The 27,356-nt window shown below is 33.9% G+C and overlaps 3 protein-coding genes across 9 annotated transcripts; 1 reads left to right on the top strand and 2 right to left on the bottom strand.

The window, feature by feature from the left end:
• Nucleotides 1–492: 492 nt before the first annotated feature.
• LOC130665562 (uncharacterized) lies at nt 493–4,181 on the bottom strand. The gene is made up of 3 exons (XM_057466014.1): nt 3,484–4,181; nt 2,210–2,729; nt 493–1,897 (listed from the first exon to the last, which is right to left on the bottom strand). Exons 1-3 carry the CDS (start codon nt 3,601–3,603, stop codon nt 600–602), a joined length of 1,938 nt encoding a protein of 645 aa, XP_057321997.1. The 5' UTR covers nt 3,604–4,181; the 3' UTR covers nt 493–599.
• A 953-nt stretch (nt 4,182–5,134) lies between these two features.
• Nucleotides 5,135–27,222, bottom strand: LOC130665436 (uncharacterized). Of its 7 annotated transcripts, XM_057465823.1 has the most exons (5): nt 24,938–27,222; nt 24,749–24,861; nt 19,582–22,332; nt 7,873–8,392; nt 5,135–7,789 (listed from the first exon to the last, which is right to left on the bottom strand). In XM_057465823.1, the coding sequence occupies exons 4-5, from the start codon at nt 8,357–8,359 to the stop codon at nt 6,495–6,497; spliced, it is 1,782 nt and encodes a 593-aa protein (XP_057321806.1). In that variant the 5' UTR covers nt 8,360–8,392; nt 19,582–22,332; nt 24,749–24,861; nt 24,938–27,222; the 3' UTR covers nt 5,135–6,494. The 7 variants fall into 7 exon arrangements, with proteins under 7 accessions (XP_057321806.1, XP_057321805.1, XP_057321804.1 ...); XM_057465822.1 differs by having other exon boundaries at nt 24,749–27,222; XM_057465821.1 differs by having other exon boundaries at nt 19,582–24,861.
• Nucleotides 11,582–17,182, top strand: LOC130665967 (bone morphogenetic protein 1-like). The gene is made up of 5 exons (XM_057466601.1): nt 11,582–11,850; nt 14,321–14,496; nt 14,678–14,905; nt 16,395–16,616; nt 16,692–17,182. The coding sequence occupies exons 1-5, from the start codon at nt 11,582–11,584 to the stop codon at nt 17,180–17,182; spliced, it is 1,386 nt and encodes a 461-aa protein (XP_057322584.1).
• Nucleotides 27,223–27,356: the final 134 nt, after the last annotated feature.

The raw sequence follows: 27,356 nt of genomic DNA, 5'->3' as shown, positions 1-27,356 counted from the left end.
TTAAAACTCCGGACCAGAGTGAATTGGGAGTGAAATAAAATCCGCGTCACTCCGCAATCACTCCGCTAAAAAAAAACTCCCAATTCACTCCGCATGCGGAGTGATTTTTTTCAAAACTCCGGAACTCCGAGTGGTGGAGTGAATGCGGAGTGACGCGGATTTTATTTCACTCCCAATTCACTCCGGTCCGGAGTTTTAATACTTAAATAAATTTATATTAAACTGCTAAACAATGTGTGTGTGTGTGTGTGTGTGTGTGCGTGCGTGTGTGTGCGAGTGCGCGTGTGTGCCTAAATATATATGTGCGTATGTGTGTGCATATCAGCTGATCAATAATGTAATATGCGAATTTTTACTTCGATTTTATTGAGTGGAGTTATATTTCATTAATAATATTTTCAAAACTCCGCTCCGGAGTGAATTTCACTCCGGAGGGATTAAATTAATAAAAAATTCATTCACTCCGCATTCACTCCGGATTTAATCCGCATTCACTCCGCGAATTTTTTACAGTGTAGTTGTCAGTATAGTTCTATATTTACTTTATTATTGTTATTTTAAATGTCAAAGTCATACAACGCACGCGACAATAAAACGAATTAAATTTGTTCCGTCACAATCGCAATCCGCCAAACGATCTCCGCAATTTTTTTACTGACCATCAATTTCCTTAACTCTAATGCGCGCAAACGTCTTTTATGATAGTCATGAATTTTTCTAATAATCAGTTCAATCACAAGAATCGAAACCAGCAAAAGAACACAAAGTGCATTGCATAACAAAAAGAAATTAAAATCCTCTAGATCTAATTGGTCATTTTCTTCACGTCTCTTGATTCGATCAAGTATTTTTTTTTTTATCAAGAACTTTCTAAAGTAATTGCGTCTTTCCAGGTAATTTGTGAAGCCAGCCTCGGACATTTTTAGGGCTATGTGATCGATCTTATTCTTTAGCGGCCACGTCTTCCGGAGCGCAAAAACGTTGTAAGTTTTTGAAAACTCTTTGGATAGATATAGATTACTATCAATGTCTTTGAATGCACTATGGTCGATAATGCAAGCAAGTGAAGAATTTTTTACAACCTCTTCCAGGCAGCGACGATAACTAGGGACAGCATGGACATATTTTTTAAAATCGCCATCTGGCCATACTTGACTGTCTTTCAAATTATTATAAATATTGATCGTGTAAACATAAGTGATATATTTGCCGTCACGTAAGTCTTCTAATGTGTCAATATTTTTACGCGCAGGTCTAGACAATGCCGAAGTAAGTTGTCCCTGCAACTCTGGATTGAAGAAAAATACAAACATAGCCGCGGTCACAAAAGTGATGCGCATTGATAACCTATCGATGGGAGCCGATATTCCCATGTTAAGAATCAGTGCCAAGAGATCTAAAGCAGCTAAGAAAAAGTCGTAACGGTGATTCAGAAAAATCATGAAAAATATAACAGTCAGAATAACAGTCGACAGTATTATATTGTCTTTGGTGAAGAAAATGTCGGCCACTTGCTCTAATACCGATATTGTACTTTGTTTCTGTGTGACTATAATAAAACCACCTTCTTGGTATGAAGCCATTGGATCTCCAAACTTATATATGACATATTGATACAATATCTGAGGATCATGTACTACGATATCGAATGAGTCATTAGCGATTGCGTTCGAAAACCCGTTAATATTATCATACTTTTCAAGAACCGGAGTTATATTCAAGGCGGAAAATAGATTTTCATAGAATAGACACGTATTTTCTTTAAGACCGTCAAAAGCTAAAGTATTATTGTTGGTCTTGTCTTTTCTTTTGCTTCTACTCATTACATGCCCTTTAATTGGATAGCCGTCTAAGAATTCAGATTTGTCGAATTTCAAGCTTTCGCAAATTTTTTCATCTGTAAAAAAAATTCATATGTTGTTATTACTATGAGCTTTAATAAAATTGTTTGGAATGATTTCACCCAGGTAAAAATATTTTTCCAAAAATACTCAAAAAAAGGGCAGAAGAGACTAAATCCGGATGAAATTACTCCGAAACCAGAAAATTTCATTGGTAGAGCTCGGAAATTGGCCGATAATTAGACTCGAAAACTGACAACGGAAAATTTTCAAGTATCGCCGAATTTTTGAATTTTCCGCCCGAGAAAAAATTTCAATATTATTTCGATTTGAAATTATTATACTTGGGCATTTCAAATAAATCTTACCGTTAACGAAGGTCTGTTTAAACAACGTCCATCTATCGTTTGGCTTGTCGGTGATCTTGACTGGATTCCAACGTTTCGGTGCCCAGTTTGTGTATGGATTATAAGTGTAGATGGTCGAGTGGTCGCTGGACTCATTATGACAGATGAAGAAAGACGTGATCGCATTTACTTTCCAGGCCGCTTGCAACGCTTGAGACGCGTTTCCGCACTTTTTCCCAATTATCAAATGCAGCGAGAGGACGTTCCACATAATGGATTCTTTTATGGGATAAGACTGAATAGCTTTTATTATGTCGATCGATTCATCTGATAGAATGTACGTTGGATAGGCCCGAAAATATATGTTCGATTGTAATTTCGGATAGTATTTCGGCAGATCAGATTTCAAGTCACTATTGATCATGATGACTGACGAGTCTATGTCCTGATTTTTAATAATTTCCGTAGTGATGTCACTGAATTCCGGTGTTACGGCGACAGGATTCATCCGGTCAGCGAAACACAGTTCAATAAGTTGTTTCTGTTAAAAATCAATGATGACATAAATTATTTATAAATTTATTTTATGAAATAAAGAGAAACGATGCAGGACGGTCAGTCAGTTTTTGGTTTAATCACCAGCTTGAAATAGTTATTTTCGATACGTATGCGGAACGGTAGGGATTCTGACGGCTTGAAGTAACGTCACGAATTTGAGGTTAGGGCACTTTCTTATCAAGACCGGATAAAGTACGAGGTCTTGATAAGAATGTATCCAATGAGCATAAAGTATCGAACAAAATTTTTTGTCATATCAACGGCGGAAGTTGAATTTGAGAGAGAAATAGTCAAAAATGTTTCAAGTCGTGTAGGAATGTAGAGACAGATAGAGAGAGAGAAGTTACTTTTCGATACAAGTTCGAGGAAAGTTAACCAAACTATAGATTGCCAGAAATCGTATAGTTTGCGTCCTCTGCATGTTGCTTGAAAATTCAATTTTCGCAGTTGATATGACAAAAACAATTTTTTCGAGTGACCAGTTCGCTTTTTTTCTCCTATAGGTCATAAAAAATATAATGATACTGAAGTTAGCCCACGTCTGATAATTTTTAAATTTTTTTAAAATCGGTAAATCATAAAAAAAAGTATTTAAAAAAATTGCACTTGTAGTTTTTTAAATTTTCTACTTTTGCATATTTACATATTTTTTTTTTTTGTAATCGACTTGTTGAAAAAAAAAGATCCGAAAATTCCTGATTGTCTGTAAACTTCAGGATCACAAAAATATATCTTACCGTATGAGTGTGAACAATCGGAAGACTATCGAATGTTGAAGAATCGTAAATCTTAATGTTGTAGCAGTCGATGACACTCACAAATAAAAAACACAAAATAATCTCCTTAGTCCACGACATTATTTAAAGTGATTTAATTATTAATTTATTTTTACAAATTGTTAAGTAAAATCAATAAATGAATGCTCGTCCTGACACGTCTGGCTAGTGGAACTTGACACTCGTGACTATGACAGTGTTACAATCAACTTGAGTGTCCACTTGATAGCATTTGTTGTTAAGGATACGTGTCTATTTGCAAGAGGATGTACTCGATGTACGTGTCGCTTTTTTGCCAATTATCGAGAAGTATAGTACACACATGAGAATCGCATACATTTGCACGGTTGTCATAGCAAAAAAAAGTAAACTCTGATATCTGATCGCGAAAACTTATTAGGATTCACCAGGAAAAGGCGGACATGAAAATAAATCAAATTTCTTATACGCTAACAATTATTAGACCAAAAATTATTTTTGAAAAAGTATTTGATGATTAATGTCATGATTCAATTCGAAACTTCTTTTATTCTTTATTTCAATTACTTATATTTATTTCTACTCGAACCCATGCGTCGCACTTAAAATAATCGTGAACCAAAATTTACAAGTTACTTCCCAGGTAGGAATCGCTAAGGCGGACTATAGGCCAAGCCTTGGCCCTGTTGTCACTTGCCAAGCTTCGGCAGCTGACCATTGGCCCAAGCCTCGGCCAGGGCTTGGCTCAATGGTTTAATTGCGTTAAGCCAAGTCTTGGCAGCTAACCATTGGCCCAAGTCTAGGCCGAGACTTGGTCCAATGGTTTCGTTTAATTAAGCCGAGCCTTGGGTGGTGACCATTGGCCCGAGCCTCGGCCAGGGCCAGGCCCTATGTTTTGATTTTTGTTAAGGTAGTTGTTGCGTGGATTTTTATGAAACTTCACGTGATTGTTCTTTGATTGACTAGAAATCATATGAGACTAATCCAAGTAACGTTGACCACCCCAATTTTATGAAAAACGATTTCAAAATATTGAAATTTTAACACGGGCTCTTATGGAGAATAGAGATTTACGGGGGATTATTATTTAATAAAATCAAAACGCAATGTAGGATCTTTCTAAAAATTTAATATGTTATCAAAACTAAAATTAAAAACCATAAAAAAAATGATAATTATTGACCACGTCATTTCTGAATTATAATTTATCAAAGCTTGAAACTTTTTAAAAATTATAAAGGTGTACCAAAAGAGTAATGTGATGTTGCAACAGCGCTTATACTATAATATATATAGCCAGATAAGCGCGCGAAAATACAAATACGCACATAATTTAAAAATATGACCAATTAATAAAATTAACGATCATTAATAATTGAAATTATTTTATTATTAATAAAAATAATTAATTAATAAATTAATTAATAAAATTAAATTATTGTAACTTTATGAAAGGGAAACGTTTTATGAATTTATTTTCAAACAAAATAAAAATAATTTATTACTTATTTTTTATTTATCTTAAAAATAAATACATTGTTCAAACATTTCGTTTGATAACTTTTTTATGGTTTATTATTATAAATAAAATAGAAAAATAACAAAATTTATAGATTAAATAACGTGTATTTAAAACGTGTGTATGCCCAGTAACAGTGAACAGTGTTGTTACAATCACTTCTCAAATATTATGGATGTATGTGTATATAAACGTTTTGCCACTACTTGGGTGTATGTCAGAGCAATATGACTGTACTTTTACAAAAGTTTCTAATGAGGAGCGTTGAACTAACCACTTCAGTTATACTGTTTTTTTAATTTGGTATGCTATACTTTTGAACGTGACTACCTCGAAACAACTACCTTAAGGTGGCAATCGAAAGAGTTGTTGGCCATCAAATTTCCTGAAAATTTCAGATCATTTGATGATGTAGACTCGAAAATATTGGCAAATTACGAAAAAAAAAATTTTAACTTCCTGCTAAGAAAATCGAAAATTTTCAAAAATTCGGGAAGTTATTGGTTTCGGTCCGATTTGCAAAAACCGAATTTCTATCAGATTTTGACGTTTTGAAGATCTAGGAAGCTATCCTGACTAATTTCACGATGATGTCCGAGTGTATGTATGTGTGTACGTACGTACGTATCTAAATATTCATAACTCTTGAACGGATGAACCGATTTTGATCTTTGAGGTGTCATTCGACGCGGTTTGTTAATATCTTGGAGCTGTAAAAAATTTGAGCTTAATCGGTAGGGTGCGTTCGGAGATATTTTAAAAATAAAATTTTTTCAAAAATGTATTATTTGGATAACTTTTATTTTGCTCGATGGATTGATTCCAAAATCTAATCAGCTCTAAAACTTTATAAGCCGCGTCGAATGCTACCTCAACCACCGAAATCGGTTCATTCGTTCAAGAGGAACCGTTGACGAAAGAATTAAAAAAAATTTTTTTTTGGTTTTTTTTAAATTTCTCAAAAACGACTCAATACATCAATTTCAAAAGTTGATCAGCCTTAGAACTTAATAAAACACGTCGATTGACGCGTCAACCATCGAAATCGGTTGATTCATTCACGAGATATTGCGGGAGAAATAAATGACCTCGGTATAAGACTATCATTCTGTCTCTTTTATAAACCAGGTGTCACGATAGTTTGAGAGAAAAACTAATAGTTTTATAACGAGGTCCTATTTAAAAATTAATTTTGTTCATTTTAATATTCAACATCTAATAGATTTTTATTTTACATCGAATGATAAATTAGATCCTATACAAAAAAAGAAAGAATTTCTTGTCCCAAAAAAATTTTTGGTTTTAAATCATAATGCAAGAAATTTATTGGGGTAAGTAAAAATTTTTCGCGCCAGGAAATCCTTTTTATCTGTGCATAGTTGTCAAAATAGTTCCATATTTATATGGATAAAGTTTACTTTTTAATGTTATTTCAAATGTCAAAGTCACACAGCGCACGCGACAGTAAAACGAATTAAATTTGTTCCGTGACGATCGCAATCCGCCTAACGATCTCCGCAATTTTTCTACTGACCTTCAATTTCCTCAACTCTAATTCGCGCAAACGTCTTTTATGATAGTCATGAATTTTTTTAATAATCAGTTCAATCACAAGAATCGAAACCAGCAAAAGAACACAAAGTGCATTGCATAACAAAAAGAAATTAAAATCCTCTAGATCTAATTGGTCATTTTCTTCACGTCTCTTGATTCGATCAAGTATTTTTTTTTTTATCAAGTACTTTCTAAAGTAATTGCGTCTTTCCAGGTAACTCGTGAAACCGGCCTCGGACATTTTTAGGGCTATGTGATCGATCTTATTTTTTAGCGGCCACGTCTTTCGGAGCGCAAAAACGTTGTAGGATTTCCATAACTCTTTGGATAGATATAGGGTGCTATCAATGTCTTTGAACGCACTATGGTCGATAATGCAAGCAAGTGAAGAATTTTTCACAACCTCTTCCAGGCAGCGACGATAACTAGGGACAGCATGGACATATTTTTTAAAATCGCCATCTGGCCATACTTGACTGTCTTTCAAATTATAATAAATATTTCTCGTGTAAACATAAGTGATATATTTGCCGTCACGTAAGTCTTCTAATGTGTCAACATTTTTACGCGCAGGTCTAGACAAAGCCGAAGTAAGTTGTCCCTGCAACTCCGGATTGAAAAAAAATACAAACATAGCCGCGGTCACGAAAGTGATGCGCATTGACATCCTATCGATGGGAGCCGATATTCCCATGTTAAGAATCAGTGCCAAGAGATCTAAAGCAGCTAAGAAAAAGTCGTAACGGTGATTTAGAAAAATCATGAAAAATATAACAATCAGAATAACAGACGACATTATTATATTGTGTTTGGTGAAAAAAATGTCGGCCACTTGCTCTAATACCGATATTGTACTTTGTTTCTGTGTGACTATAATAAAACCACCTTCTTGGTATAAAGCCATTGGATCTCCAAACTTATATTTGTCAAATTGATACAATATCTGAGGATTATGTACTACTATATCGTATGAATCATTACCAATTGTTTTCGAAAGTCCCCGAATATTATCATACTTATCAAGAACCGGCGTTATATTTAAGGCCGAAAATATATTCTCGTAGAATAGACACGTATTTTCTTTTAGACCGTCAAAAGCTAAAGTATTGTTGGATTTGTCTTTTCTCTTGCTTGTACTCATTACATGCCCTATTATTGGATAGCCGTCTAAGAACTCGGATTTGTCGAATTTCAAGCTTTTGCAAATTTTTGCGTCTGAAAAACAAGTTAACATTGTATGTTCAGTGAAACTTCTGATAAAACCATTTAGAATGACTTCAATTTCATATAGATCTTACCGTTAACGAAGTGCTGTTTGTACAGCGTCCATCTATCGTTTGGCTTGTCGGTGATCCTGACTGGAATCCAACGTTTCGGTGCCCGGTTTGTGTATGGATTATAAGTGTAGATGGTCGAGTGGTCACTGGACTCGTTACGACAGATGAAAAAAGACGTGATCGCATTTACTTTCCAGGCCGCTTGCAACGCTTGAGACGCGTTTCCGCAGTTTTTCCCAATTATCAAATGCAGCGAGAGGATGTTCCACATAATGGATTCTTTTATGGGATAAGACTGAATAGCTTTTATTATGTCGATCGATTCATCTGATATAATGTACGTTGGATAGGCCGGAAAATATGTGTTCGATTGTAATTTCGGATAGTATTTCGGCAGATTAGATTTTAAGTCACTATTGATCATGATGACTGACGAGTCTATATCCTGATTTTTAATAATTTCCGTAGTGATGTCACTGAATTCCGGTGTTACGGCGACAGGATTCATCCGGTCAGCAAAACACAGTTCAATAAGTTGTTTCTGTTGAAAATCAATAATGATGTAAATTAGTTACAAATTTATCTAATTAAGTAAAGAGACTCGCGGCAGGACGGTCACTTAATTTTTGGTTCAATCACCATCTAGAAAAAAAAATTTTTTGAGTGACCGGTTTGCGTCTCTTCTCCCGTAAGTAAGAAAAACTACTCAAAATATTTCTAACCGTATGAGTGTGAGTAATCGGAAGACTATCGAATGTTGAAGAATCGAAAATCTTAATGTTGTAGCAGTCGATGACACTCACAAATAAAGAACACAAAATAATCTTCGTAGTCCACGACATTATTTATATTATTTAAAGTTATGTGATTATTATTTTATTTTTACACGCTTTGAGTAAAATCAATAAATGGATGCTCGTCCTAACACGTCTGGATAGTAGGACTTGATATTCGTAACTATGACTCAGTGTAACAATTAACTCGAGTGACCACGCGATACCATTTGTTGTTAAGGATACGTGTCTACTTACGAATGGATGTACGCGATGTACGTGTCACTTTTCGGCCAATTATCGACAATCATAGTACACACATGAGAATCGCATACATTTTCACGGTTGTCATGGCAAAAAAAAATGTAAACCCTCATATTTGACATCGCGAAAACTTATCAGGATTCACCAGGAAAAGGCGGGCATGAAGATAAATCCAATTTCTTATACGCTAACAATTATTAGACGAAAAATTATTTTTGAAAAAGTATTCGATTTTTAATGTTATGATTCAATGCAAAACTTCTTTTATTCTTTATTTTAATTACTTATATTAAAAACCACCTTCTTGGTATAAAGCCATATATAGAATCTCCAAACATATATGTATGATATACATACAATGTCTGAGGATTATGTAGTACCATATCTTATGAATCATTACCAATTGGTTTCGAAAGTCCCTGAATATTATCATATTTATCAAGAACCGGCGTTACATTTAAGGCCGAAAATAGATTTTCGTAGAATAGACACGTATTTTCTTTTAGACAGTCAAAAGCTAAAGTATTATTGTTGGTCTTGTCTTTTTTTTGCTTCTATAGTCATTACATGTCCTATTATTGGATAGCCGTCTAAGAATTCAGATTTGTCGAATTTCAAGCTTGTGCAAATTTTTGCGTCTGAAAAGCAAGTTAACATTGTATGTTCAGTGACACTTTTGATAAAGTCATTTAGAATAACTTCATTTTCATATAAATTTTACCGTTAACGAAGAGCTATTTGTACAGCGTCCATATATCGTTTGGCTTGTCAGATATAAAATATCCGAGAAAAATATTAAAAACTGTGTTTTTAAAATTTTTTTGTTGATAATATGATTTAAACTAAAGAACAAGTTAGATGACATTATATGATGATCAACAGAGACCATAAAGAGAAATAGTTAGTATGATTTCAAACACATTTTAGTAAGGTATCGGTGGATAATAAGGTCTACTTAAGGGAGATTTTGAATAGAATCGAAAATATTGCATTTAATTATCGAATAGTATCATTCATCTTTAATTCAATACATTAGCCATAAATTATAATGAAGTAATGGTTATTTTTACCATAAACAAACAAAAAATTAAACTTTTACAAAAATTATACGAATAGGCCTTATTTTACTACGGTAGGATAATAAAGCTTATGGGTTAAACAAACTGGGATAGTTTAATTATACTTAATAAAATTAGTACTACACTGTAAAAAGAGCGGTGTTAAAAATGGACTCGTTTTAACTCCGCCCGGTGTAAAAATGAAATTACACCGGTGTAGGAGGAGTAATACACCGGTGTTAAAAATACCGGTGTTAAAGTGGGGTAACCGGTGTAAAAGCGGAGTAAAACCGGTGTAAAAGCGGGGTAAATTGCGTCCGTTTGGAGTATTAACTTTAAAGATTATAAAACACAAAAAATGTCAGTTCTTTATGAAAATTAATAAAAAATATCATTTTTTAACAAGTATAGTGATCGAGTAAGTAAAAATATTCACAAAGTAAAATATTTTAACACCGGTCTAGAATATTTACACCGGTGGCGGCGTTATTTTCACACCGATTTTTTACAGTGTAGAGATGAATCATCACTTAAATTTAGCAACAATACTTTTTTAAAGACAGAAGATTGCTTTGCTCAACAGTTCTTAAAACTATCAGTATCCTTTTTAAGAGTCAGAAGACTAGATTGTTTTTTATAATTCCTTCTGCGCTACGACATCATATGACGGATGATAAAATATAGAAGACAGGGAACGTGGTGTCGGGACTCTATAAACTTGTCGTAACATATCTCTATGCAAAACCCTTCTACTAGAGTAGCCTTTAGCGGAGGCGATTATTTTAAATATCATTTCTGTCACTTATGCCTTATTACCCGACAGGCCTTATTATTACCCACGGGTACCTTACTTGATTAAATGGTCTGAAATTTTCAGGAAAGTTGATGGCATACAAGCTCTTTCGATTGCTGCCCTCACCATCTAAATCGGTTTATTAGTTAAAAAGTTACAAAGAGCTTACACACACACACACACACACACACATACACACAACAGACACATATACATACATACAGACGCTCGGACATCCTTCTGAAAATAGTCAGAATAGCTTCCTAGGTCCTCAGAACGTCGGCATCTGATGAAATTTCGATTTTCGAAAATCGGGGTGAAAACAATAGCTTCCCGAATTTTTCAAAAATCATCGATTTTCTTAGCGGAAAGTTAAAATATTTATTTACTAGTAATAATCATCAAAAAAAAAAAAAAATTTCTTTCGAAATGGATTATAAGTGAATTTTATCAAATTTCATGATACAATCTGAAAAAATTTATTTTTCTATGAAACAATGAAAATGAAGACGAATATAATTCGTCCCAATCTTTCAATTATAGTTGATTATAAAACAATTCAAAATATAAAAGAGAAGATAATTGGAGAGTTTTTTATTCTGTTATAATTACGAAACAACCACTGAAAAGTCATAAAGTTAAACGATAAATAACTACTAACAATTATAGAATTATCAGCCAGTTATTTTAAAGCTGAGTTAGCTATCGTGTTGAACACTCAAGTTTATTTGCTTGATATTATTTTGGTTCAAAAAATGAATCTAATTTTATCAATTTTTTTACTTCAAACGTGGATTTTGAATATATATGTATCAAAGTCCTATATAATTAGCGATGATACAATGAAATCTGATGTACTGAACGCGACCGCGGAATTTGAGGTTGAGCAGACAGTAAAAAAATCACGTAGATCAGTAGCTAGAATACTTGAAGAAGATCTTTGGCATCAAGGTATCGTGCCCTATGAAATTGAAGGCATATTTAACGGATCAGAATGCAAAATGATAAAACAAGCTATGCGCGAGTGGGAGAAATCTACATGCCTTAAATTTGTTCCGAAAATTGAAAACCAGCATAAAAAATATTTAGTGTTCACAAAATCTGATGTCGGGTACGTATACATGATTGCTTGATGAAAGAAAATTATCTAATAACTCGAATAAAGTGTAAGTGATTTAACAAAATCATCCCGAGTCGAAATATTGAACTTACATTTAACTTACGATAACTTATAGAACTTACATTAGCTTAATGAACTTACACCTAACTTAAATAACTTATTGGGCTTGATTATAACTTGAATCGACTTAAATAAAAATACTGACTTAATTATAACTTACCTGGAATAAAATTAACCCAAAGTGAACTTGAATGTACCCGACTAGAATTTTTCATAAGGGCCTGACGAGGTCCTTATCGGGACAACCTTATTTCAAATAAGGTCCCGATCAGGGTATCCTGATGAGGATCCTGATATGGATGTAACGCTTAAGACCCATGAGGTCCTTATCGGGATTGCCTTATCAGGTCCTTACCAGGATATCCTCATCAAATCCTTATCAGGATTACCTTTTTAGAAATTATTTTTAAAAAAATATTAAATTGCAAAAAAAAAAAAGAGAATTTTAATTCGATCGAAAATTTTATCTATTGTATTGAGAGCATTAATTAGAGGAAGTAAACAATTTTTTATTGATGAAAAAATCCCGATGACTGCTGGGCTCGAACGCGCATCCTTCCGATTCAAAGTCCTCGATGCTATCCACTGCGCTGACATACACATGTGATCTTGAAAGTGTAAATATGATATTCATTATGATGTCAAAGAATAACCAATGAAGAAGTAAAAAATCTGTGCTGCAATGATTGACGTGATGTTTATATAATCTTTCTTTTGTACTTTGTTTAATTTTTAGCCTGTAAATGGAATATTTAAAGGGATGGGATAACTTTTTTTTGAATAAGAATATCCTAATGAGGTCCTGATCAGGAACTCGTCAGGTTGACCTGATGGCAAATAACTTTTTTTTGAATAAGGGTATCCTGACGAGGTTCTGATCAGGAACTCGTCAGGTTAACCCGATGGCAAATAACTTCTTTTTGAATAGGAATATCCTGATGAGGTCCTGATCAGGAACTTGTCAGGTTGACCCGATGGCAAATAACTTTTTTTTGAATGAGGATATCCTCATGAGGTTCTGACAAGGAACTTGTCAGGTTTGCCCTAATAAGGCAAACCTTATATTAACCTGATAAGGTCCTTATGGTACTTCAGACAAATCAGGAAGAAATTCTAGTCGGGTACTCCCAAGTCGAAATTTGAATCGTAAGTTGGAAGTATTGGACGTTGAAGTCATCATCTAGATATTAAATGTTTAAATAAAAGGACAAAATCAATTCCCTTCGGCTTTCCCGTGGGGGATTTTAGTGGGTTGAACAATAAAAATACTCCCGTTTTTGCATTATCCGGTTTACAGACTTGAACTTTGGCACAAATATTCCCATCAATCTAACGTGTCTCCCACCATCGATATTTTTTCCGGAAACTAACTCCGAGGGGGGTTTTACCGGAGTGAAAGATTAAAATACTTGCGTTTGGACATTATTTGACTTACAGGCGTGAACTTTGTCACAAATATTCCCAACAATCTTACAAATCACCCACCATCGAAGTTTTCAAAAAAAATATCGATCACTTTGGGTTAATTTTATTCCAGGTAAGTTATAATTAAGTCAGTATTTTTATTTCAGTCGATTCAAGTTATAATCAAGCCCAATAAGTTATTTAAGTTAGATGTAAGTTCATTAAGCACATGTAAGTTTAATGTAAGTTCTATAAGTTAAATGTAAGTTCAATATTTCGACTCGGGATATTTGCAATACTATATAATTACTAAAAAGTAATTTTAATGTTAAGTTGGCTTTAACTGTTTTGATTGCGCACTTATGACTGTGTCACAGCAATATTTTTTTTTATTTCTTTGAATTTTCTCATATTAGTTCACTGAAAAACACTATACACTGTAAAAAATTCGCGGAGTGAATGCGGAGTGAATGAATTTTTAATTATTCACTTCCCTCGGAGTGAAATTCACTCCGCAGGGGAGTTTTCGCGGAGTAGATAATTTTTTATTAATTTAATCCCTCCGGAGTGAAATTCGCTCCGGAGCGGAGTTTTGTAAATATTATTAATAAAAAATAACTCCACTCAATGAAATCGACGTAAAAACTCGCGTATTACATAATTGAACAGCTGATACGCACACACATACGCACACACATACGCACACACACGCACACACTTGCTCACATGCACACATTTGCACACACACACACACACATTTGCACACACACACACACATTTGCACACATGCACACATTGTTTAGCAGTTTATCATAAATTAATATTAATTTATTTAAATATTATAACTCCGGAACTCCGAGTGGCGGAGTGAATGCGGAGTGAATTCGGATTTAATTTCAATCCAAATTCACTCCGAATTTTTTCCAGTGTAGTAAGTTGTAATGTTTGTAACATGTGAATGCGCTATCAACTATTTTAAAATAAAGTATTAATGCAGGTGTTATACAAGTTTTGGAAATGAACACCGAAAAAGCAGCATCGGAATGAACTGTAAGTGTATGAAATTTGGAACTATTTTACATGAATTGGGTCATGCAATTGGTCTTTATCACGAGCATGTGCGCCCAGATCGTGATCATTATATTGAAATTCATTATCATCGTGTTTTAACGAGTAATTACTTTTTTTTTTATAATAATACTGACACTAATATTAATAAAGGAAAGACCAGGCGAAAGAGGATACTATAAAGTTAGTAACAATGCACTATTTGCAAGGGAGCCCGTTTGGCCCAAGCTTTCCTCAAGGTATCACTACATAAGAATAAATTTGCTTAACATGATTATTATATTAGGTCGTAGACATAATTTTTATGAAATACCGCGGGACGAGGTCAAGATTTTTGGAGAGTATGATTTTGATTCTATAATGCACTATCCTGAAAACGCTTTTTCAATACAAAATAATGAAACAGTTATTGAACCTAAAGTTAAAATTAATGGAAAAACGCCGATTATCGGACAGAGATCCTATTTGAGTAAAAATGATATTGCAGGAATAAATTATTTGTACAAATGTCCTCGTAAGTAATTTTTGAATCCATTGTCTCTTAATGAAATTGAGTATTCAAAAATTCAGTCGAAGCTCCCTAAAGTTGCTCTCTCCGTACAGGACCATTCTTTAAAATTGCTTTTTCCCCTTCTCCCCACACTGAAAAAAAAAATACTGTTTTCAAGTATCTGCGTGTTTGAATCCTCCCAAGAAAATTATTTGTTTAATCTTAGTAATAATGTACTCCAACCAAGAATATTTTCTTAAAATAAGTATAACAATTCTTGAATCAAGAAAATATTACTTGGTTGGAGTATATTTTTACTATGATTAGATAAATATTTACTCGGGAGGATTCAAACACGCAGATACTTGAAAACAGTATTTTTTTCTTTCAGTGCACTCTGCATTCTCTTAAGGATATTTGATTCCCCTATGCGCGTTTCGATGCGTCACAAAATCAAAACAAACCGTGTGATACATATGTGTTAACGCTAACCTTAAATCGTGATTTTTAAATTATTTTAATATTAATAAACAAACAATAAAGAAATAAAATTGAAATTACTTAGAGTTTATAAAATAATCACTAATTTGATACATTGACTGAACTATTATTTGCAATGACGAAAAATTTTTTTGTAATTACCGACCTGAAATGATAAAAAAATTGTATTTCTAGGATAACTATCTCGCATAACAGAATTGTATTCAATCAATTATAGATGTTTTAATTGCGCGCCAGAATCTTGAATTCTGATTCGTCTAGTAAAAAGAAGAGTGGGAGAAAATCCAAGCAACTTTAGAGAGCATATCTTGTCAACTTTAGGGAGCTAGCAACTTTAGGAAGGGCAACTTTAGAGAGCTTCGACTGTATTGCCTACTTTGGAGAATGATTGTCAATGCCTGTTTTTCCAGTCGAAACAAGTAAATTTCACGGTATTAATTGATCACTTTCTGCGCATTGTTTATTAAAAACCTCAGATTAATCATGTCATTAACTGATAATTGATAGTTTAATTTTTACATCTGCTACTACTCTTGAATTTTCTTGTTTCGACTGGCTCCCGACATTGAACTCTGTCTTTCGATACAGGCAATTATGACAAATACAAAGTGTGGCATAAGATAATATATGATATCACACTATGTGTGATAGCAGACCTAAAATCTTATTGTTTTATCTAATGCCACACAATGTCAGAGTCCCATTCATTATAATGTTCCTTACACGGAAAAATAATTCTTGTTTGGAATGCTATGGTGTCATAGTAAGACCATGTTGGCCACCTGATGAAAATTGTAATAAACACATGCAAAAATTACCAAGGCCATAGTAAAATTTTAAATGGTTACAGTAACTTATGTGATGTAATCGGTGTCGATTTTACTCTTTTCATGTATTTATTTCAATTTCTGTAGGCGGCCAACATAGTTTGGCTTTGCTATGACACCATAGAATTTCACTGTGCGATACTTTATACATCAATAGTATTGATTAAATTTCATTGAACGTGTAGGGTGTGGAGGTACATTATCAGAAGCTCAGGGCATTTTCAGTCCACCATCAAAACTAAATGGTTCGGAGGTAGGTTTCGAATATTGTCAGTGGATAATCAGGGCTGCTCAAGGCGAAAGAATTAAACTTGTCATCGCACTATTAGACATTCGCAAGACTTCTAATTGTTCAACTGATTACTTGGAAATTCGGAATGGCTACCAGACTAACAGTACTGTCTTAGGTGCGTTTGTGACAGTATTCAGTAGGAATAATATTAATCGTTGTTACAATTGAATACATAATGTGTTTAATTTAGGTCACTACTGTGGAGATGTTGAATCGGCCACTATAATTACGAATAATTTTGTAACCGTAAAATTCGCGAGATCTCAATTTGAAAACCATCGTCCAGGTTTTATATTGGAATACAAGGCTGTTTGCGGCGGTGATATTTATTTAGAAAGTGATGATACTTATTATTTAGAATCACCAAATTATCCAGAGTCATACGAACCGAATAAACTGTGCCATTGGAACATCAGAGCTCCTTACAAGCATTATATAGTAATTGAATTTAGTTACTTCGAACTTGAAGAAAGTACTGGTTGTAAAAATGATTTTTTGGAAGTACGAGAGGCTGGAAGTGAAGGTGCGCCAATTATTGGAAGTTACTGCGGTAAAAAAGACCGTTTAGACATAGCTGCTATAATGGATAGAATTGTTCTGACGTTTGTTACCAATGAAATGAAAGAAGCGGGAGGTTTTTCTGCCGCCATTTCTGCAATATCTCAATATCAATATCAATAATAATTTGTCTACACGGAAAAAAATAAATATTAAATGCAACATGATGCAGTCTTGGTAAATAAACATGATGAAATCATGTTGCATCCACATGATTTGTCATGTTTCGGCTACATGACAATCATGTTGCGGTAGCATGAGAAAATCATGTGGTAGCAACATGATTTGTCATGTTTCGGTTACATGACAATCATGTTGGGGTAGCATGAGAAAAATCATGTTGCAGCAACATGATTTTCATGTAGCCTTAATAGCATAAAATTAAAGTGCAACAACTAAATATTTATGCTTCAGAAAAATTATTTATTATTAAGCAACAATCAAGCAAAAAATCGATTTTTTGAAAATCCTGAGTACCTCTAACCCCTTAAGCAAAAATATCATTTACAAATGATTTAATTTGATAATTTACTCTAATTTTCATCTGCAATATTATAAATCCGGAAAAATCTAGTTGCTTGATAATAAATAATTTTTCTGAAGCATAAATATGTAGTTGTTGCAGCTTAATTTTATGCTATTAAGGCAACATGAAAATCATGTTGCTGCCACATGATTTTTCTCATGCTACCGCAACATGATTTTCGTGTAACCGAAATATGACAAATCATGTGGATGCAACATGATTTCATCATGTTTATTTACCAAGACTGCATCATGTTGCATTTACTATTTATTTTTTTCCGTGTACTTGAGTGCTTCTGAGTATTTGAAGCCAATGATCTGTATTGTAACATTTAAGAGAAATAAAAGTTTTTCGTCTTTAAATACGATCATAATAACTGGTCACTAATTTATAATTTCATACTTGAATGGATCCACTGCTCAAAGTCTAATATATAGATTAGGGTTGGTCAAAAAAATCAATTATTTTGGTTTTTACGTGACACGGAACTATGGGTTGCTAGACACCTTAAAAAATTTCTCACCAAATATGGGCTCTTAATTTTATTAGGAAGATCCCTCTCATCGCAGTTTTTTATTTTTTTCTCAGTCCAATAGAAAAAAATCCATTCCTAATCATTAATTGATTGTACAAAAAAATGTCCTAAAAAAATTTTGTAGGAAATTGAATGCTCTACAAAAAAGGTATCTAATATTTTTTCCTTACCATTTAAATGATATTGAAGATTTAAGTTTGATTATTTTAAGACAAATTTCATTTTTGTTTATGAATTTTATAACTCGACAATAAATGACTATTATAAAATGCGCAATACTAATTTTGTAGGAAATTAACTGCTCTCTATTGGGCTGAGAAAAAAATAAAAAACTGCAATGAGGAGAATCTTCCTATTAAAATTAAGAGCTCATATTTGGTGAGAATTTTTTTAAGGTATCTAGCGACCCATTTTTCCGTGTCACTTGTAAAAAAAAAAATATAATTTATTTTTTTGACCCACCCTAATATAGATATAATTAAAAAACGCGCTATTTTAAATTTTTGACGATTCCTGCCTGTAATTCCATCAACCAAATTTTTTATTACTTCAAGTAAATCCCATTATGAAATCAAAGTTTTGTTTCATAAAAATTCAAATATTATTAGGGTTTAAAAAAATTTATTACATTTCTGAGCCAAATTTTCTAACAGTCGGTTAAATATATATAGAAAAATTTTTAAAAATCTTTTGAAAAGACTAAAATTCATTCAAGCAATCATATAAAAGTGATGATAAAAACTCAACAAGTAAATTTTTACCACTTATTTGTAATCAATTTTTTTTTTAATGACATCAATTTTTTTTTTTTTTATCGATAATAGTTATTAACCTGAATTTGATAAGTGTCGTATACTGTGGCAGATAAATATTTTTAAATCAAAGACAAAACGCAAGTCATTGTTATAAAATTTAGTAGGTGTAAAGCCAATAACAAAAAATCATAGTTACAAATTATTGTTTAAAATTATTTCGTTTAGTATCATCGAAGATGAAATTACCGCACGTTTTTATCTTTATTCAAGTATTATATTTTATAGTAACAACAGTAAACTCACATCTAATATCACGAGATGACAAGTTACACGGAGAAAAAAGTATAGTAAAAATTACAATATTATAGTAACATTTACTATGAAACGATGTTGAGGTCCACCCCTCTAATAGGGATGAATCAACCGTCCGTTACCCATTTAAATTAAATGGGCCCGTGTCCCTTTTAGCTAGTGAGCTAATAATTCGGTAACAGATCCTGGTGTTACCCGGTTCGTAAGGACCAGACGACCGGTTGGCTATAAATTTATATATGCAAAAGGCATATAAAGGATCGGGAGTCATGGGGCCTTTATAGGGTATTAATATACCAGAAAGAGAGATAGACTACAGGTAGTTGCAAATGAGCCAAACTAGTGAGAAGCATAAGAAATTATAGAAGTATAATAATAATGTTATTATACTTACCTGTGAGGTGTTGATTCACTGGTGTTGGTGATTGAGAGCAATAAATAATTAAGACAATTGTGAGCTCTGTATCACAATTGTCTGGTGTAGCTACAAGCAGTTATTGTAGATAAGGATCGCGGCAGGTACGCGCTTCTGTAAGCAGGTATTACAGGGTAAATCGCGGCAGGTACGCGCTTCCACAAGCAGGTATTGTGGGATGAGATCGTGGCAGGTACACGCTTCTACGAGCAGGTATCGTAGGAAAGGAGTGCAGCAGGTATGCACCTCTACAAGCAGGTATTGTAGGCAAATGTCGCGGCAGGTACGCGCTTCCACAAGCAGGTATTGCGGGAAAAGGACGTGGCAGGTACACGCTTCTACGAGCAGGTATCGTAGGAAAAGGATGTAGCAGGTATACATCTTACGGGGTTGCCGTCTTCTACAGGAAAGGTATGTAGGCTAGGAAGTGTAGGTAGTTCTACGAGAGAATAATCATTGAAGTTAATGATTATTTGAGCAATTAAAAAGTATACTTAAATACTACTGAATACTTAGTCGTAGACAGGTAAGTAAAAGTTAAAAGAAAAGGTTAAAAGAATAAACAGTATTTATTATAAATCCATAGTAATGGTAAAGTTGAGAAAAAGAGAAAAGCTGCATAATTAACGGCGCGCAGGCCTTCTTATAGATTCACGTCGATGCTCATGCGTCGACGTGATGCGCATCCCTTCCATTTATAATTCAAATGGAGAGGGATTATTAAATAATAATAATAATTCAATACAGTTCGGCGGGTAAACCAGGTAGCTACCCTAGGTAACGGCCTATTATCATGGTGCGATAATGAGGGTTCTCATAAACCTCGTTACACCCCCGGGCCAGACTGGAAGTTACTCAGTGACTTTCAGTCGAAAGCAATTTAAAAAGTACCATGATGATAGGCGATTACGTACAATCAGTCTGTAAATAATAGCAAGATAAATTAAATAATTAATTATTATCAAACATAAATTAAAGATAGTTAACAATAATTAATTGCAATGTCACTTAGTACTTAATACATTGTATATCAGGTAATACTTGCATGATTCATTAATATCCTTTTTTTAAACAAAATAAAAGTAAGAATACAAAATAATAAACGAGTTACAATAAATTTCAGGTAATCCCGGTATGAAGATATTTGGTTATTTAATCTTAGGATTCATTAATATCCTTTTTCTTTTTAAAATTAAATAATAATTGAGTCTTAATAAATTATCATATGCTTAACTTAATGTCTCGATATAAAAATATTCATTCATTTGTAAACTAAATGTTACCTTAATAATAAATGATTTAATGTAATATTATTTATATCTTTCTCTTCATTTTTTTTTTTTTTTTTTTAACATTTATAAACTCTATTTTATGCGTTATTTTAAACAGTCTTAAATTTATTTCAACATCATAAATATATTTATTTGGTATTATATATTATACTTTGTTATTTATGATATATTTTTCTCTTTTTTTTCTTGATAATATCGGTAATGATATGAATAGTGTTTAGATCGGTAATTAAATGTAGGTCATTTCGCATTCTGAGGTATAAAAACAGATATTTTGCAAAAGAAAACTTGAGTAAATAAATAAAATAATAATATAAGAACTTTTTTTTTCAAAATTAGGGCTTCAGTAATCAAAAGAAAAATAAATAATAAAAGATTTTTTTCTTTTTTTTTTTTTCAAAGAAAACTTGAGTAACTAAATGAGTTGATAAATAATAATTTTTTTTTTTTTTTTGAAATAATAATACATCTCTCCTCTTTTTTTTCTTTTAAGTTTTGGGTGAAGCCCAGAGAATAGAGGATGTTGAAATTAAAACATAAAAGTAATAATAAACTCACTGAACGTGTTACCTCAGGTGCGAGACACTTGGTTTGATGCAGGTGATTGTGATTAGGGTGGTAAGATGTCCACTGCTCCTCTGTCTTCTCGGCTCAAGTTAACCCGAGTTCTACAGGCTCTGCATTTAGGGTCAAAATATGGATGCTGTGTCTTGCATGATAGACAAAATTCTTTCATTAGTTCAAAACCAGCAGATGATGATGATAGATATGGGCAGGAGTTGTTGTTGTGTCCTACTCGTAGACAACTGGTACAATAATCGTCTCCAAATTTAGCATTGGGACATTCTTGATGGGAATGTCCCTTTCTTTTACATCTGAGACACCCCGTTGATCCAGGAACAGATGATAGTCTGGTCTCGGCTGTTTGAGTTCCCACTGTTCTAGTAGTAGGTGGTAATGCTTCAACCTTTTGGCATAATTCTCGCCAATAGGTTCTCCAGGTGTCTTCCGATACAGTGTCACGCAGGTCATATTGGCTCTCGTGCGTAGATTCTCCAATTTTGATTGTTAGTGGTACGATAAACGGTACCCTTGTAAAGTCAGGTAATGTTGTGATAATGGCTGGTTTTGGCACTGGTTTGAAGGATATATCGCTGATTTCAACCAATTTACTGTCAGGTTGATCGTATACGATAGTACGCCGATGGTCCCTGGTTACATGAAATCGATATAATAGATTTGGAGTAGTTGGTATATTGGGACCGATAAATGCAGGTGCCTTGAACACGGGGTTACTCCAATAACGTCGTAGGCTGGATTGATGTGCTCTTTCTTCAGTCATTTTTCAGGTTTGGTCGGCTTACAATGAGGTCTCTCGTTCGATGATGGCACAGGTTGTGAAGTGTCTCGCCCCTTGGTGCAGTTCAGGTGGTCGATTCTGTGAAATTATAATAATATATTAATTACTCAAGTGTGACGTGTTGATCTTCTAGGCACTTTTAAATCTGACAATTTATAAGTGCCAATAATTTTATTATTTTCATCACAAACAGTAGCCATGCTTGATGATATAAATTTATTTATAAAAAAGGGTCCCTTTCTAGGTGGAACGAGCTTACCAGCGATTCCTTCCGCTTTCCGACTCAGAGTTTTTGATTTTATATAGACTTCCGCGCCGACGGTTAAATTAGTTTCAGGTCGCGGAGATTTTCGCGCGGTAGTTTGCGCATCTTGTGCTTTTAACATTTTTAATTCAACAAAGTGTCGAATTTCATCTAATAAATTTATGAGTCGCTCGCGCTCCACAGATTTATCAATTTCAGGTAGTAATGATATATCGCGATGCAGTTTAAGGTATCTGAGGTCTCTGCCAAAATTAAGGAAGGCGGGACTGCATGCAAGGGAGCTGTGGATTGAGGTGTTATAAGCGTAGGTCAGTTCTGATGTCGATTTTAATTCTAGGTAGCGTGTATACACGTCGCGTAGTACAAATAAATACGTTTTATCGTGAGTTGAACGCGGTAACGGTCCGATGGTGTCAATCGATACACACTCCCAAGGTTCGGTAATAGGTCGGTGACTTTCAGGAATATTTGGTGGGTTTGTGCCAGGTTTATGTAGAAGACAGGTTTTACATTTATTAACAAATTTCCGAGTCTTCTGAGTCAGATGAAGGTACTCCTTCATATGATCTTTTGGTGTATGTTGCAGGTTTTCTGGTCTCTGCAGCGGCTTTGGCTCTCTGAGCTAATCGTTGTACAGCTGTTCTCACGGCTGAGTTTAATTGTGAATAGGTTTTGGTGTGAGGAGCCAGAGAGTCAAGTTGAGACTGGATTTCATATGATAAGCGAGCTCTGATCACAAGAACTTGCTCTTCTTCTGATGGTGCTTTGTTCATCTCTTGATATTTCATCATAGCTTCTTTGATGAACGTTTTAGGGTCTTCACGGTGTTGTTGGTACGTGGTCATGATTTCTTGACTTATGTCTAAGTCAGTTTTCCCCGATGTAAAATATTCGGTGTAAGATTTAGCAAAGTCTTCCCAGCAGTGCCAGGAATGTTGATACTGTCTCACCCAGTGTCCTTCAGCTTGGTACATGGCTGTTTTAGCCAGTGTCAGGTGCTCTGATTCGGTTAAGCCCATTTCTTTCCCGAAGTCGGTCAGGGCTCGTAAATATTCCCGGGCTTTTAAAGTGGTGCTGGGATATGTGAGTCCACGCTGACTCATGATAGCTTCAGCGGCAGCTACATTTTTAGCGAAGCTTCGTTGGCTGTTATATTCCGTCCCATGCATTGATTGACCGGCTGTTCCATGAGGGCAGTCGATTCGGAGAGGTTGGTGGTAGCTGGAGTTAGCGTTCGGCATGGAAGGACGAGGAGATGATGGTAGTGGTGGAGGACCATGTAAATGTGAAGCAGGTTGAGCAGTACATGCGGCTGCATTTGTAATTTCTCGAATAATTTCTGCGGTAAGGTCTGCAGGGTTTGCATTTATGTCAGGTAATTTTTTTGGATTTAAGTCTTCCAGGAGTCGAAGGTCTTCGAGTCCTAAATCTCCACGAGTACGCGCTCTCTTTAACATGTAAGTAGTACATCGAGCGTACAAGCCGACAGTTTGGTTAGTTTCTTTTATGTGGTTACTTAGTAAAGTCAGGCTTTGTCGTACTTCTTCCATATTTGTCTGTAAGTGTCGTATCTGTCTTTGGGAGTCATGATGGCCCCTTATGCATTCGTCTATTTGTATGCTCATTTGTTGTATAATGGCGTCATTAGATAGGAATCGTCGGTCAATGACAGTCGTCAGGTTGTGGAGGTCGAATGGAGAAGGTATTGATGATGATAAAGTTCGTTGTTCGCGCCCATTTGGTGTTATCTGTCCTTGGTCATTCGCGATTACTTGTACATCCGCGTCGATAGGAAATTGCAAATTATTTATCGCGTTGTCTGCGTTGTAAGGATCGTTAAGATCGCGATTCATCTCGTTAGGTGGATTTTGACGATGCCCCATATTTATAAAATAGGTCACGCGGTGTTCAGTCGACGATAAGTTATGATATTTTTATTTTTATTTTATTATCAATACACCGGTTGGGTTTGTTTATTTAGTTATTGTAGAATAAGTTGTCCGGTTGCGTTTGTTATTCTGGTCACGTAGTATTAAGTGGTATCATCAATTAAAATTATACGTTTTAGTTACGAGTGTATTTTCCCGCGGTATGAATTTTATTTTCGCGTGTTGTTATCTCAGTAATAGCCGAATAGAAGTTATTATTTATTTTATTTTCTTTTTATCAAATAGTAAAAGAGATATGAAATTCGGCTACCATTTATGTAGTGATAGCTTGCATACTTACAGGTTATACAGGTTATTTTATGATTGTGTATATATTATTTTTTTTTCAAATGTATTTTTTTTTTGCAGGTAAATAATATTTAAATATTAGATAAGTAGTCCAGGTTATAGAATCTGTTAAATTGAATGAATAAATTAGATATAAACGAATGGTAGATTAGACCCACGTGATGAGTATAATAATTGTTACCTGGTGATAATAAATTATAATCAGAAGGATTATAATATTTAATTATTTTATATGATAGTTAATAATATTTAAATGATAATATTTAACGTAAGCGTTTTCTTTTAATACTAAATTATTCGTTGTAACAAATAGAACGCAGTTTATAATATTGTTGTATGCCGGTAGATACGTTAAGTGTGATATAGCGTATAGAGTAATAGATATAGCTATAGTATCGATTAGTTGCAATTCGAGTTAGGATAGCAAAGGATGGTATGAATACTCTTACTTTTATTGGATATAGGCGGACACAGGGGAAGCGGGAGTCGATGATTGGCGCGCTAACTGTGGAGCATGCGCGCTCACGATTATACGTTACTTTCGCTTTCGCTGGGGTCGCTATACTTTGAAGCGACTGTACTACTGCTGCTTGGCTGTATGTGTGTGTCTGAGAAAGTATTCACGTACGCTGAGCCGGTCCGCGGGAAGTATCGCTGTTACAGGGCTGCTCTGATTATTGACTTCCGTTTCCGGAACAACGTTTCCTTTTTGCAGGTTTCTTGTTATCTGTAAGATATCGAAAAATAGCACTTAATATGTTCACGATTTTTCTTTCAGGTTTTATATTTTATAATTTTGATTATAAATGTTTTTAAATCTGATATCGGTGTTTTGTTGTTTATATTTTTATTAATTAGTGCTCAGGTTTTTACTGAGTAATAAAATGTTTTATGATATAATTTTTCGTTATTATCCCTCAAAGATTTTACAGGTACTTTGAGGTAGTTATTAGATGGTATCAGATTTTATTTATAGCTGGTATGTTTTAATATATGAGTTTAATGTCTTCCTGGAGTAATTAAATATTGCTCCAGTTTTGTTTCTCGACTCTCCTTTTTCCAAAGGGTTTATTTTAGTCGGTCATCATTATATCTGTTCAAATAGCCGCTGGGCGGTTAGTTGAATAAATATAGAAGAAATACAAAATTATACACCATGGATTGATACAGGTGTTCCTGAGAGTTATCCCAGTTCACGAATTTAAATATATGTTTAATTCGTACTTACGATTATAGCAGCAAAAACCAGGTCACAAAAGTTTATAAATGTTGTTCGTTAGTTGATATACTATTGCTCAGGGGAGCTTGTTGCGATTATAGAGAATGAGTAAAGTTATGAAAGACAGGTGCTTCTGAATACGATATGTACTGTATGGCGTCAGGTCAGAATATGAGGTGGTGGCCGCGACGCGCTTGATCTGTGATCGTGACGTCACGTCAGGTGAGAAGCGGAGGGTCAGTGTATAGTCTGTCAATTATAATTTGGCTAATGATTTAATATACCAAATTATATTAAACGGTTCTCAACTACTTTTTTGATACAATTCGCGGAATTTACTTTTTAGAGAATTTTAATTCAACATTTATTTTATTTTATTTATTATAAACTTTAGTGAGCGTTGCGTCAAGTAGGTAAATTCGTGGTTTTTCAGAGATTGATGTTCGTTTTCTTTTTTTTTTTAATTTGTTATCTAGTCTCTGATACATGATAACTTATGACTTGATTTTAAATAATCAAAGATGACTTACATTTTATAGATCATTATACGATCTGGACAGTTTTAATGACTGTACTAGAACCGGAGTTCCATTTTACCAGGTCTGCCGGCCAGAAGGGCTTATATAATTATTTAAACAGATTTTAAATTAATATTATTTTATGTTTGATGCCAGAAGGGCTTACATTTACAGATTCCTGGTAACTGTGCGCATGCTATGATCACGTGCACGGGTTCTTGATATTTTCCGACGAATCGGTTTCAATGCTCCATTATTTATTTAAATAAATGATAATTAATTTAATAGCATTTTATTTATGTGGTGAAGCCACAAGGTTAAAAATAGTTTTATTAGCCACCTTGAAGAGGTTTTATAGTTCAGCTATATAAACAATATTTATTTATACAATGTTTAAATGACATAGCAATTTTCAGGATTATAGTCTGAAGCGGAGAAGCCGTAAACAGACAAGGTCAAACCATTTGATTAATTAATATCTTATGGGTAATCAAAGTTATTTATAGAATTATTAAATGACTATGGAAAATAGAATTATTACCAGAGTGGTATAATTCGGTAATTATTGAGTGTCGAGTTTTTCAGGTTTTTGAAAATAATATTTCGCGCGTGATACCGCGAGTCGGATCACGTGAGATATTGGAATGCGACGCTGAGAGTTCCAGGAACTATTTTTTTAAAGCGTCTCATTTTTGAAATTTCTTTTAGATGATGTCATACATTCTTTCGTAGAATTTTGAGATTACTTATAATTTTATCATAATTTAATTATTGCTCAGAAGGAGCTGATTGTAAGATTTGATTTATTTAATAAATTATAAAGATTTCAATTTCTTTTGTTTTCAGGTAATTTCAATTAGAGG

The sequence above is a fragment of the Microplitis mediator genome, chromosome 3 (genome assembly GCF_029852145.1).
Source record: "Microplitis mediator isolate UGA2020A chromosome 3, iyMicMedi2.1, whole genome shotgun sequence".
NCBI lineage: Eukaryota > Metazoa > Arthropoda > Insecta > Hymenoptera > Braconidae > Microplitis > Microplitis mediator.
Note: the sequence above shows the minus strand (reverse complement) of the source record. Positions and strands in the feature narration are given on the sequence as shown.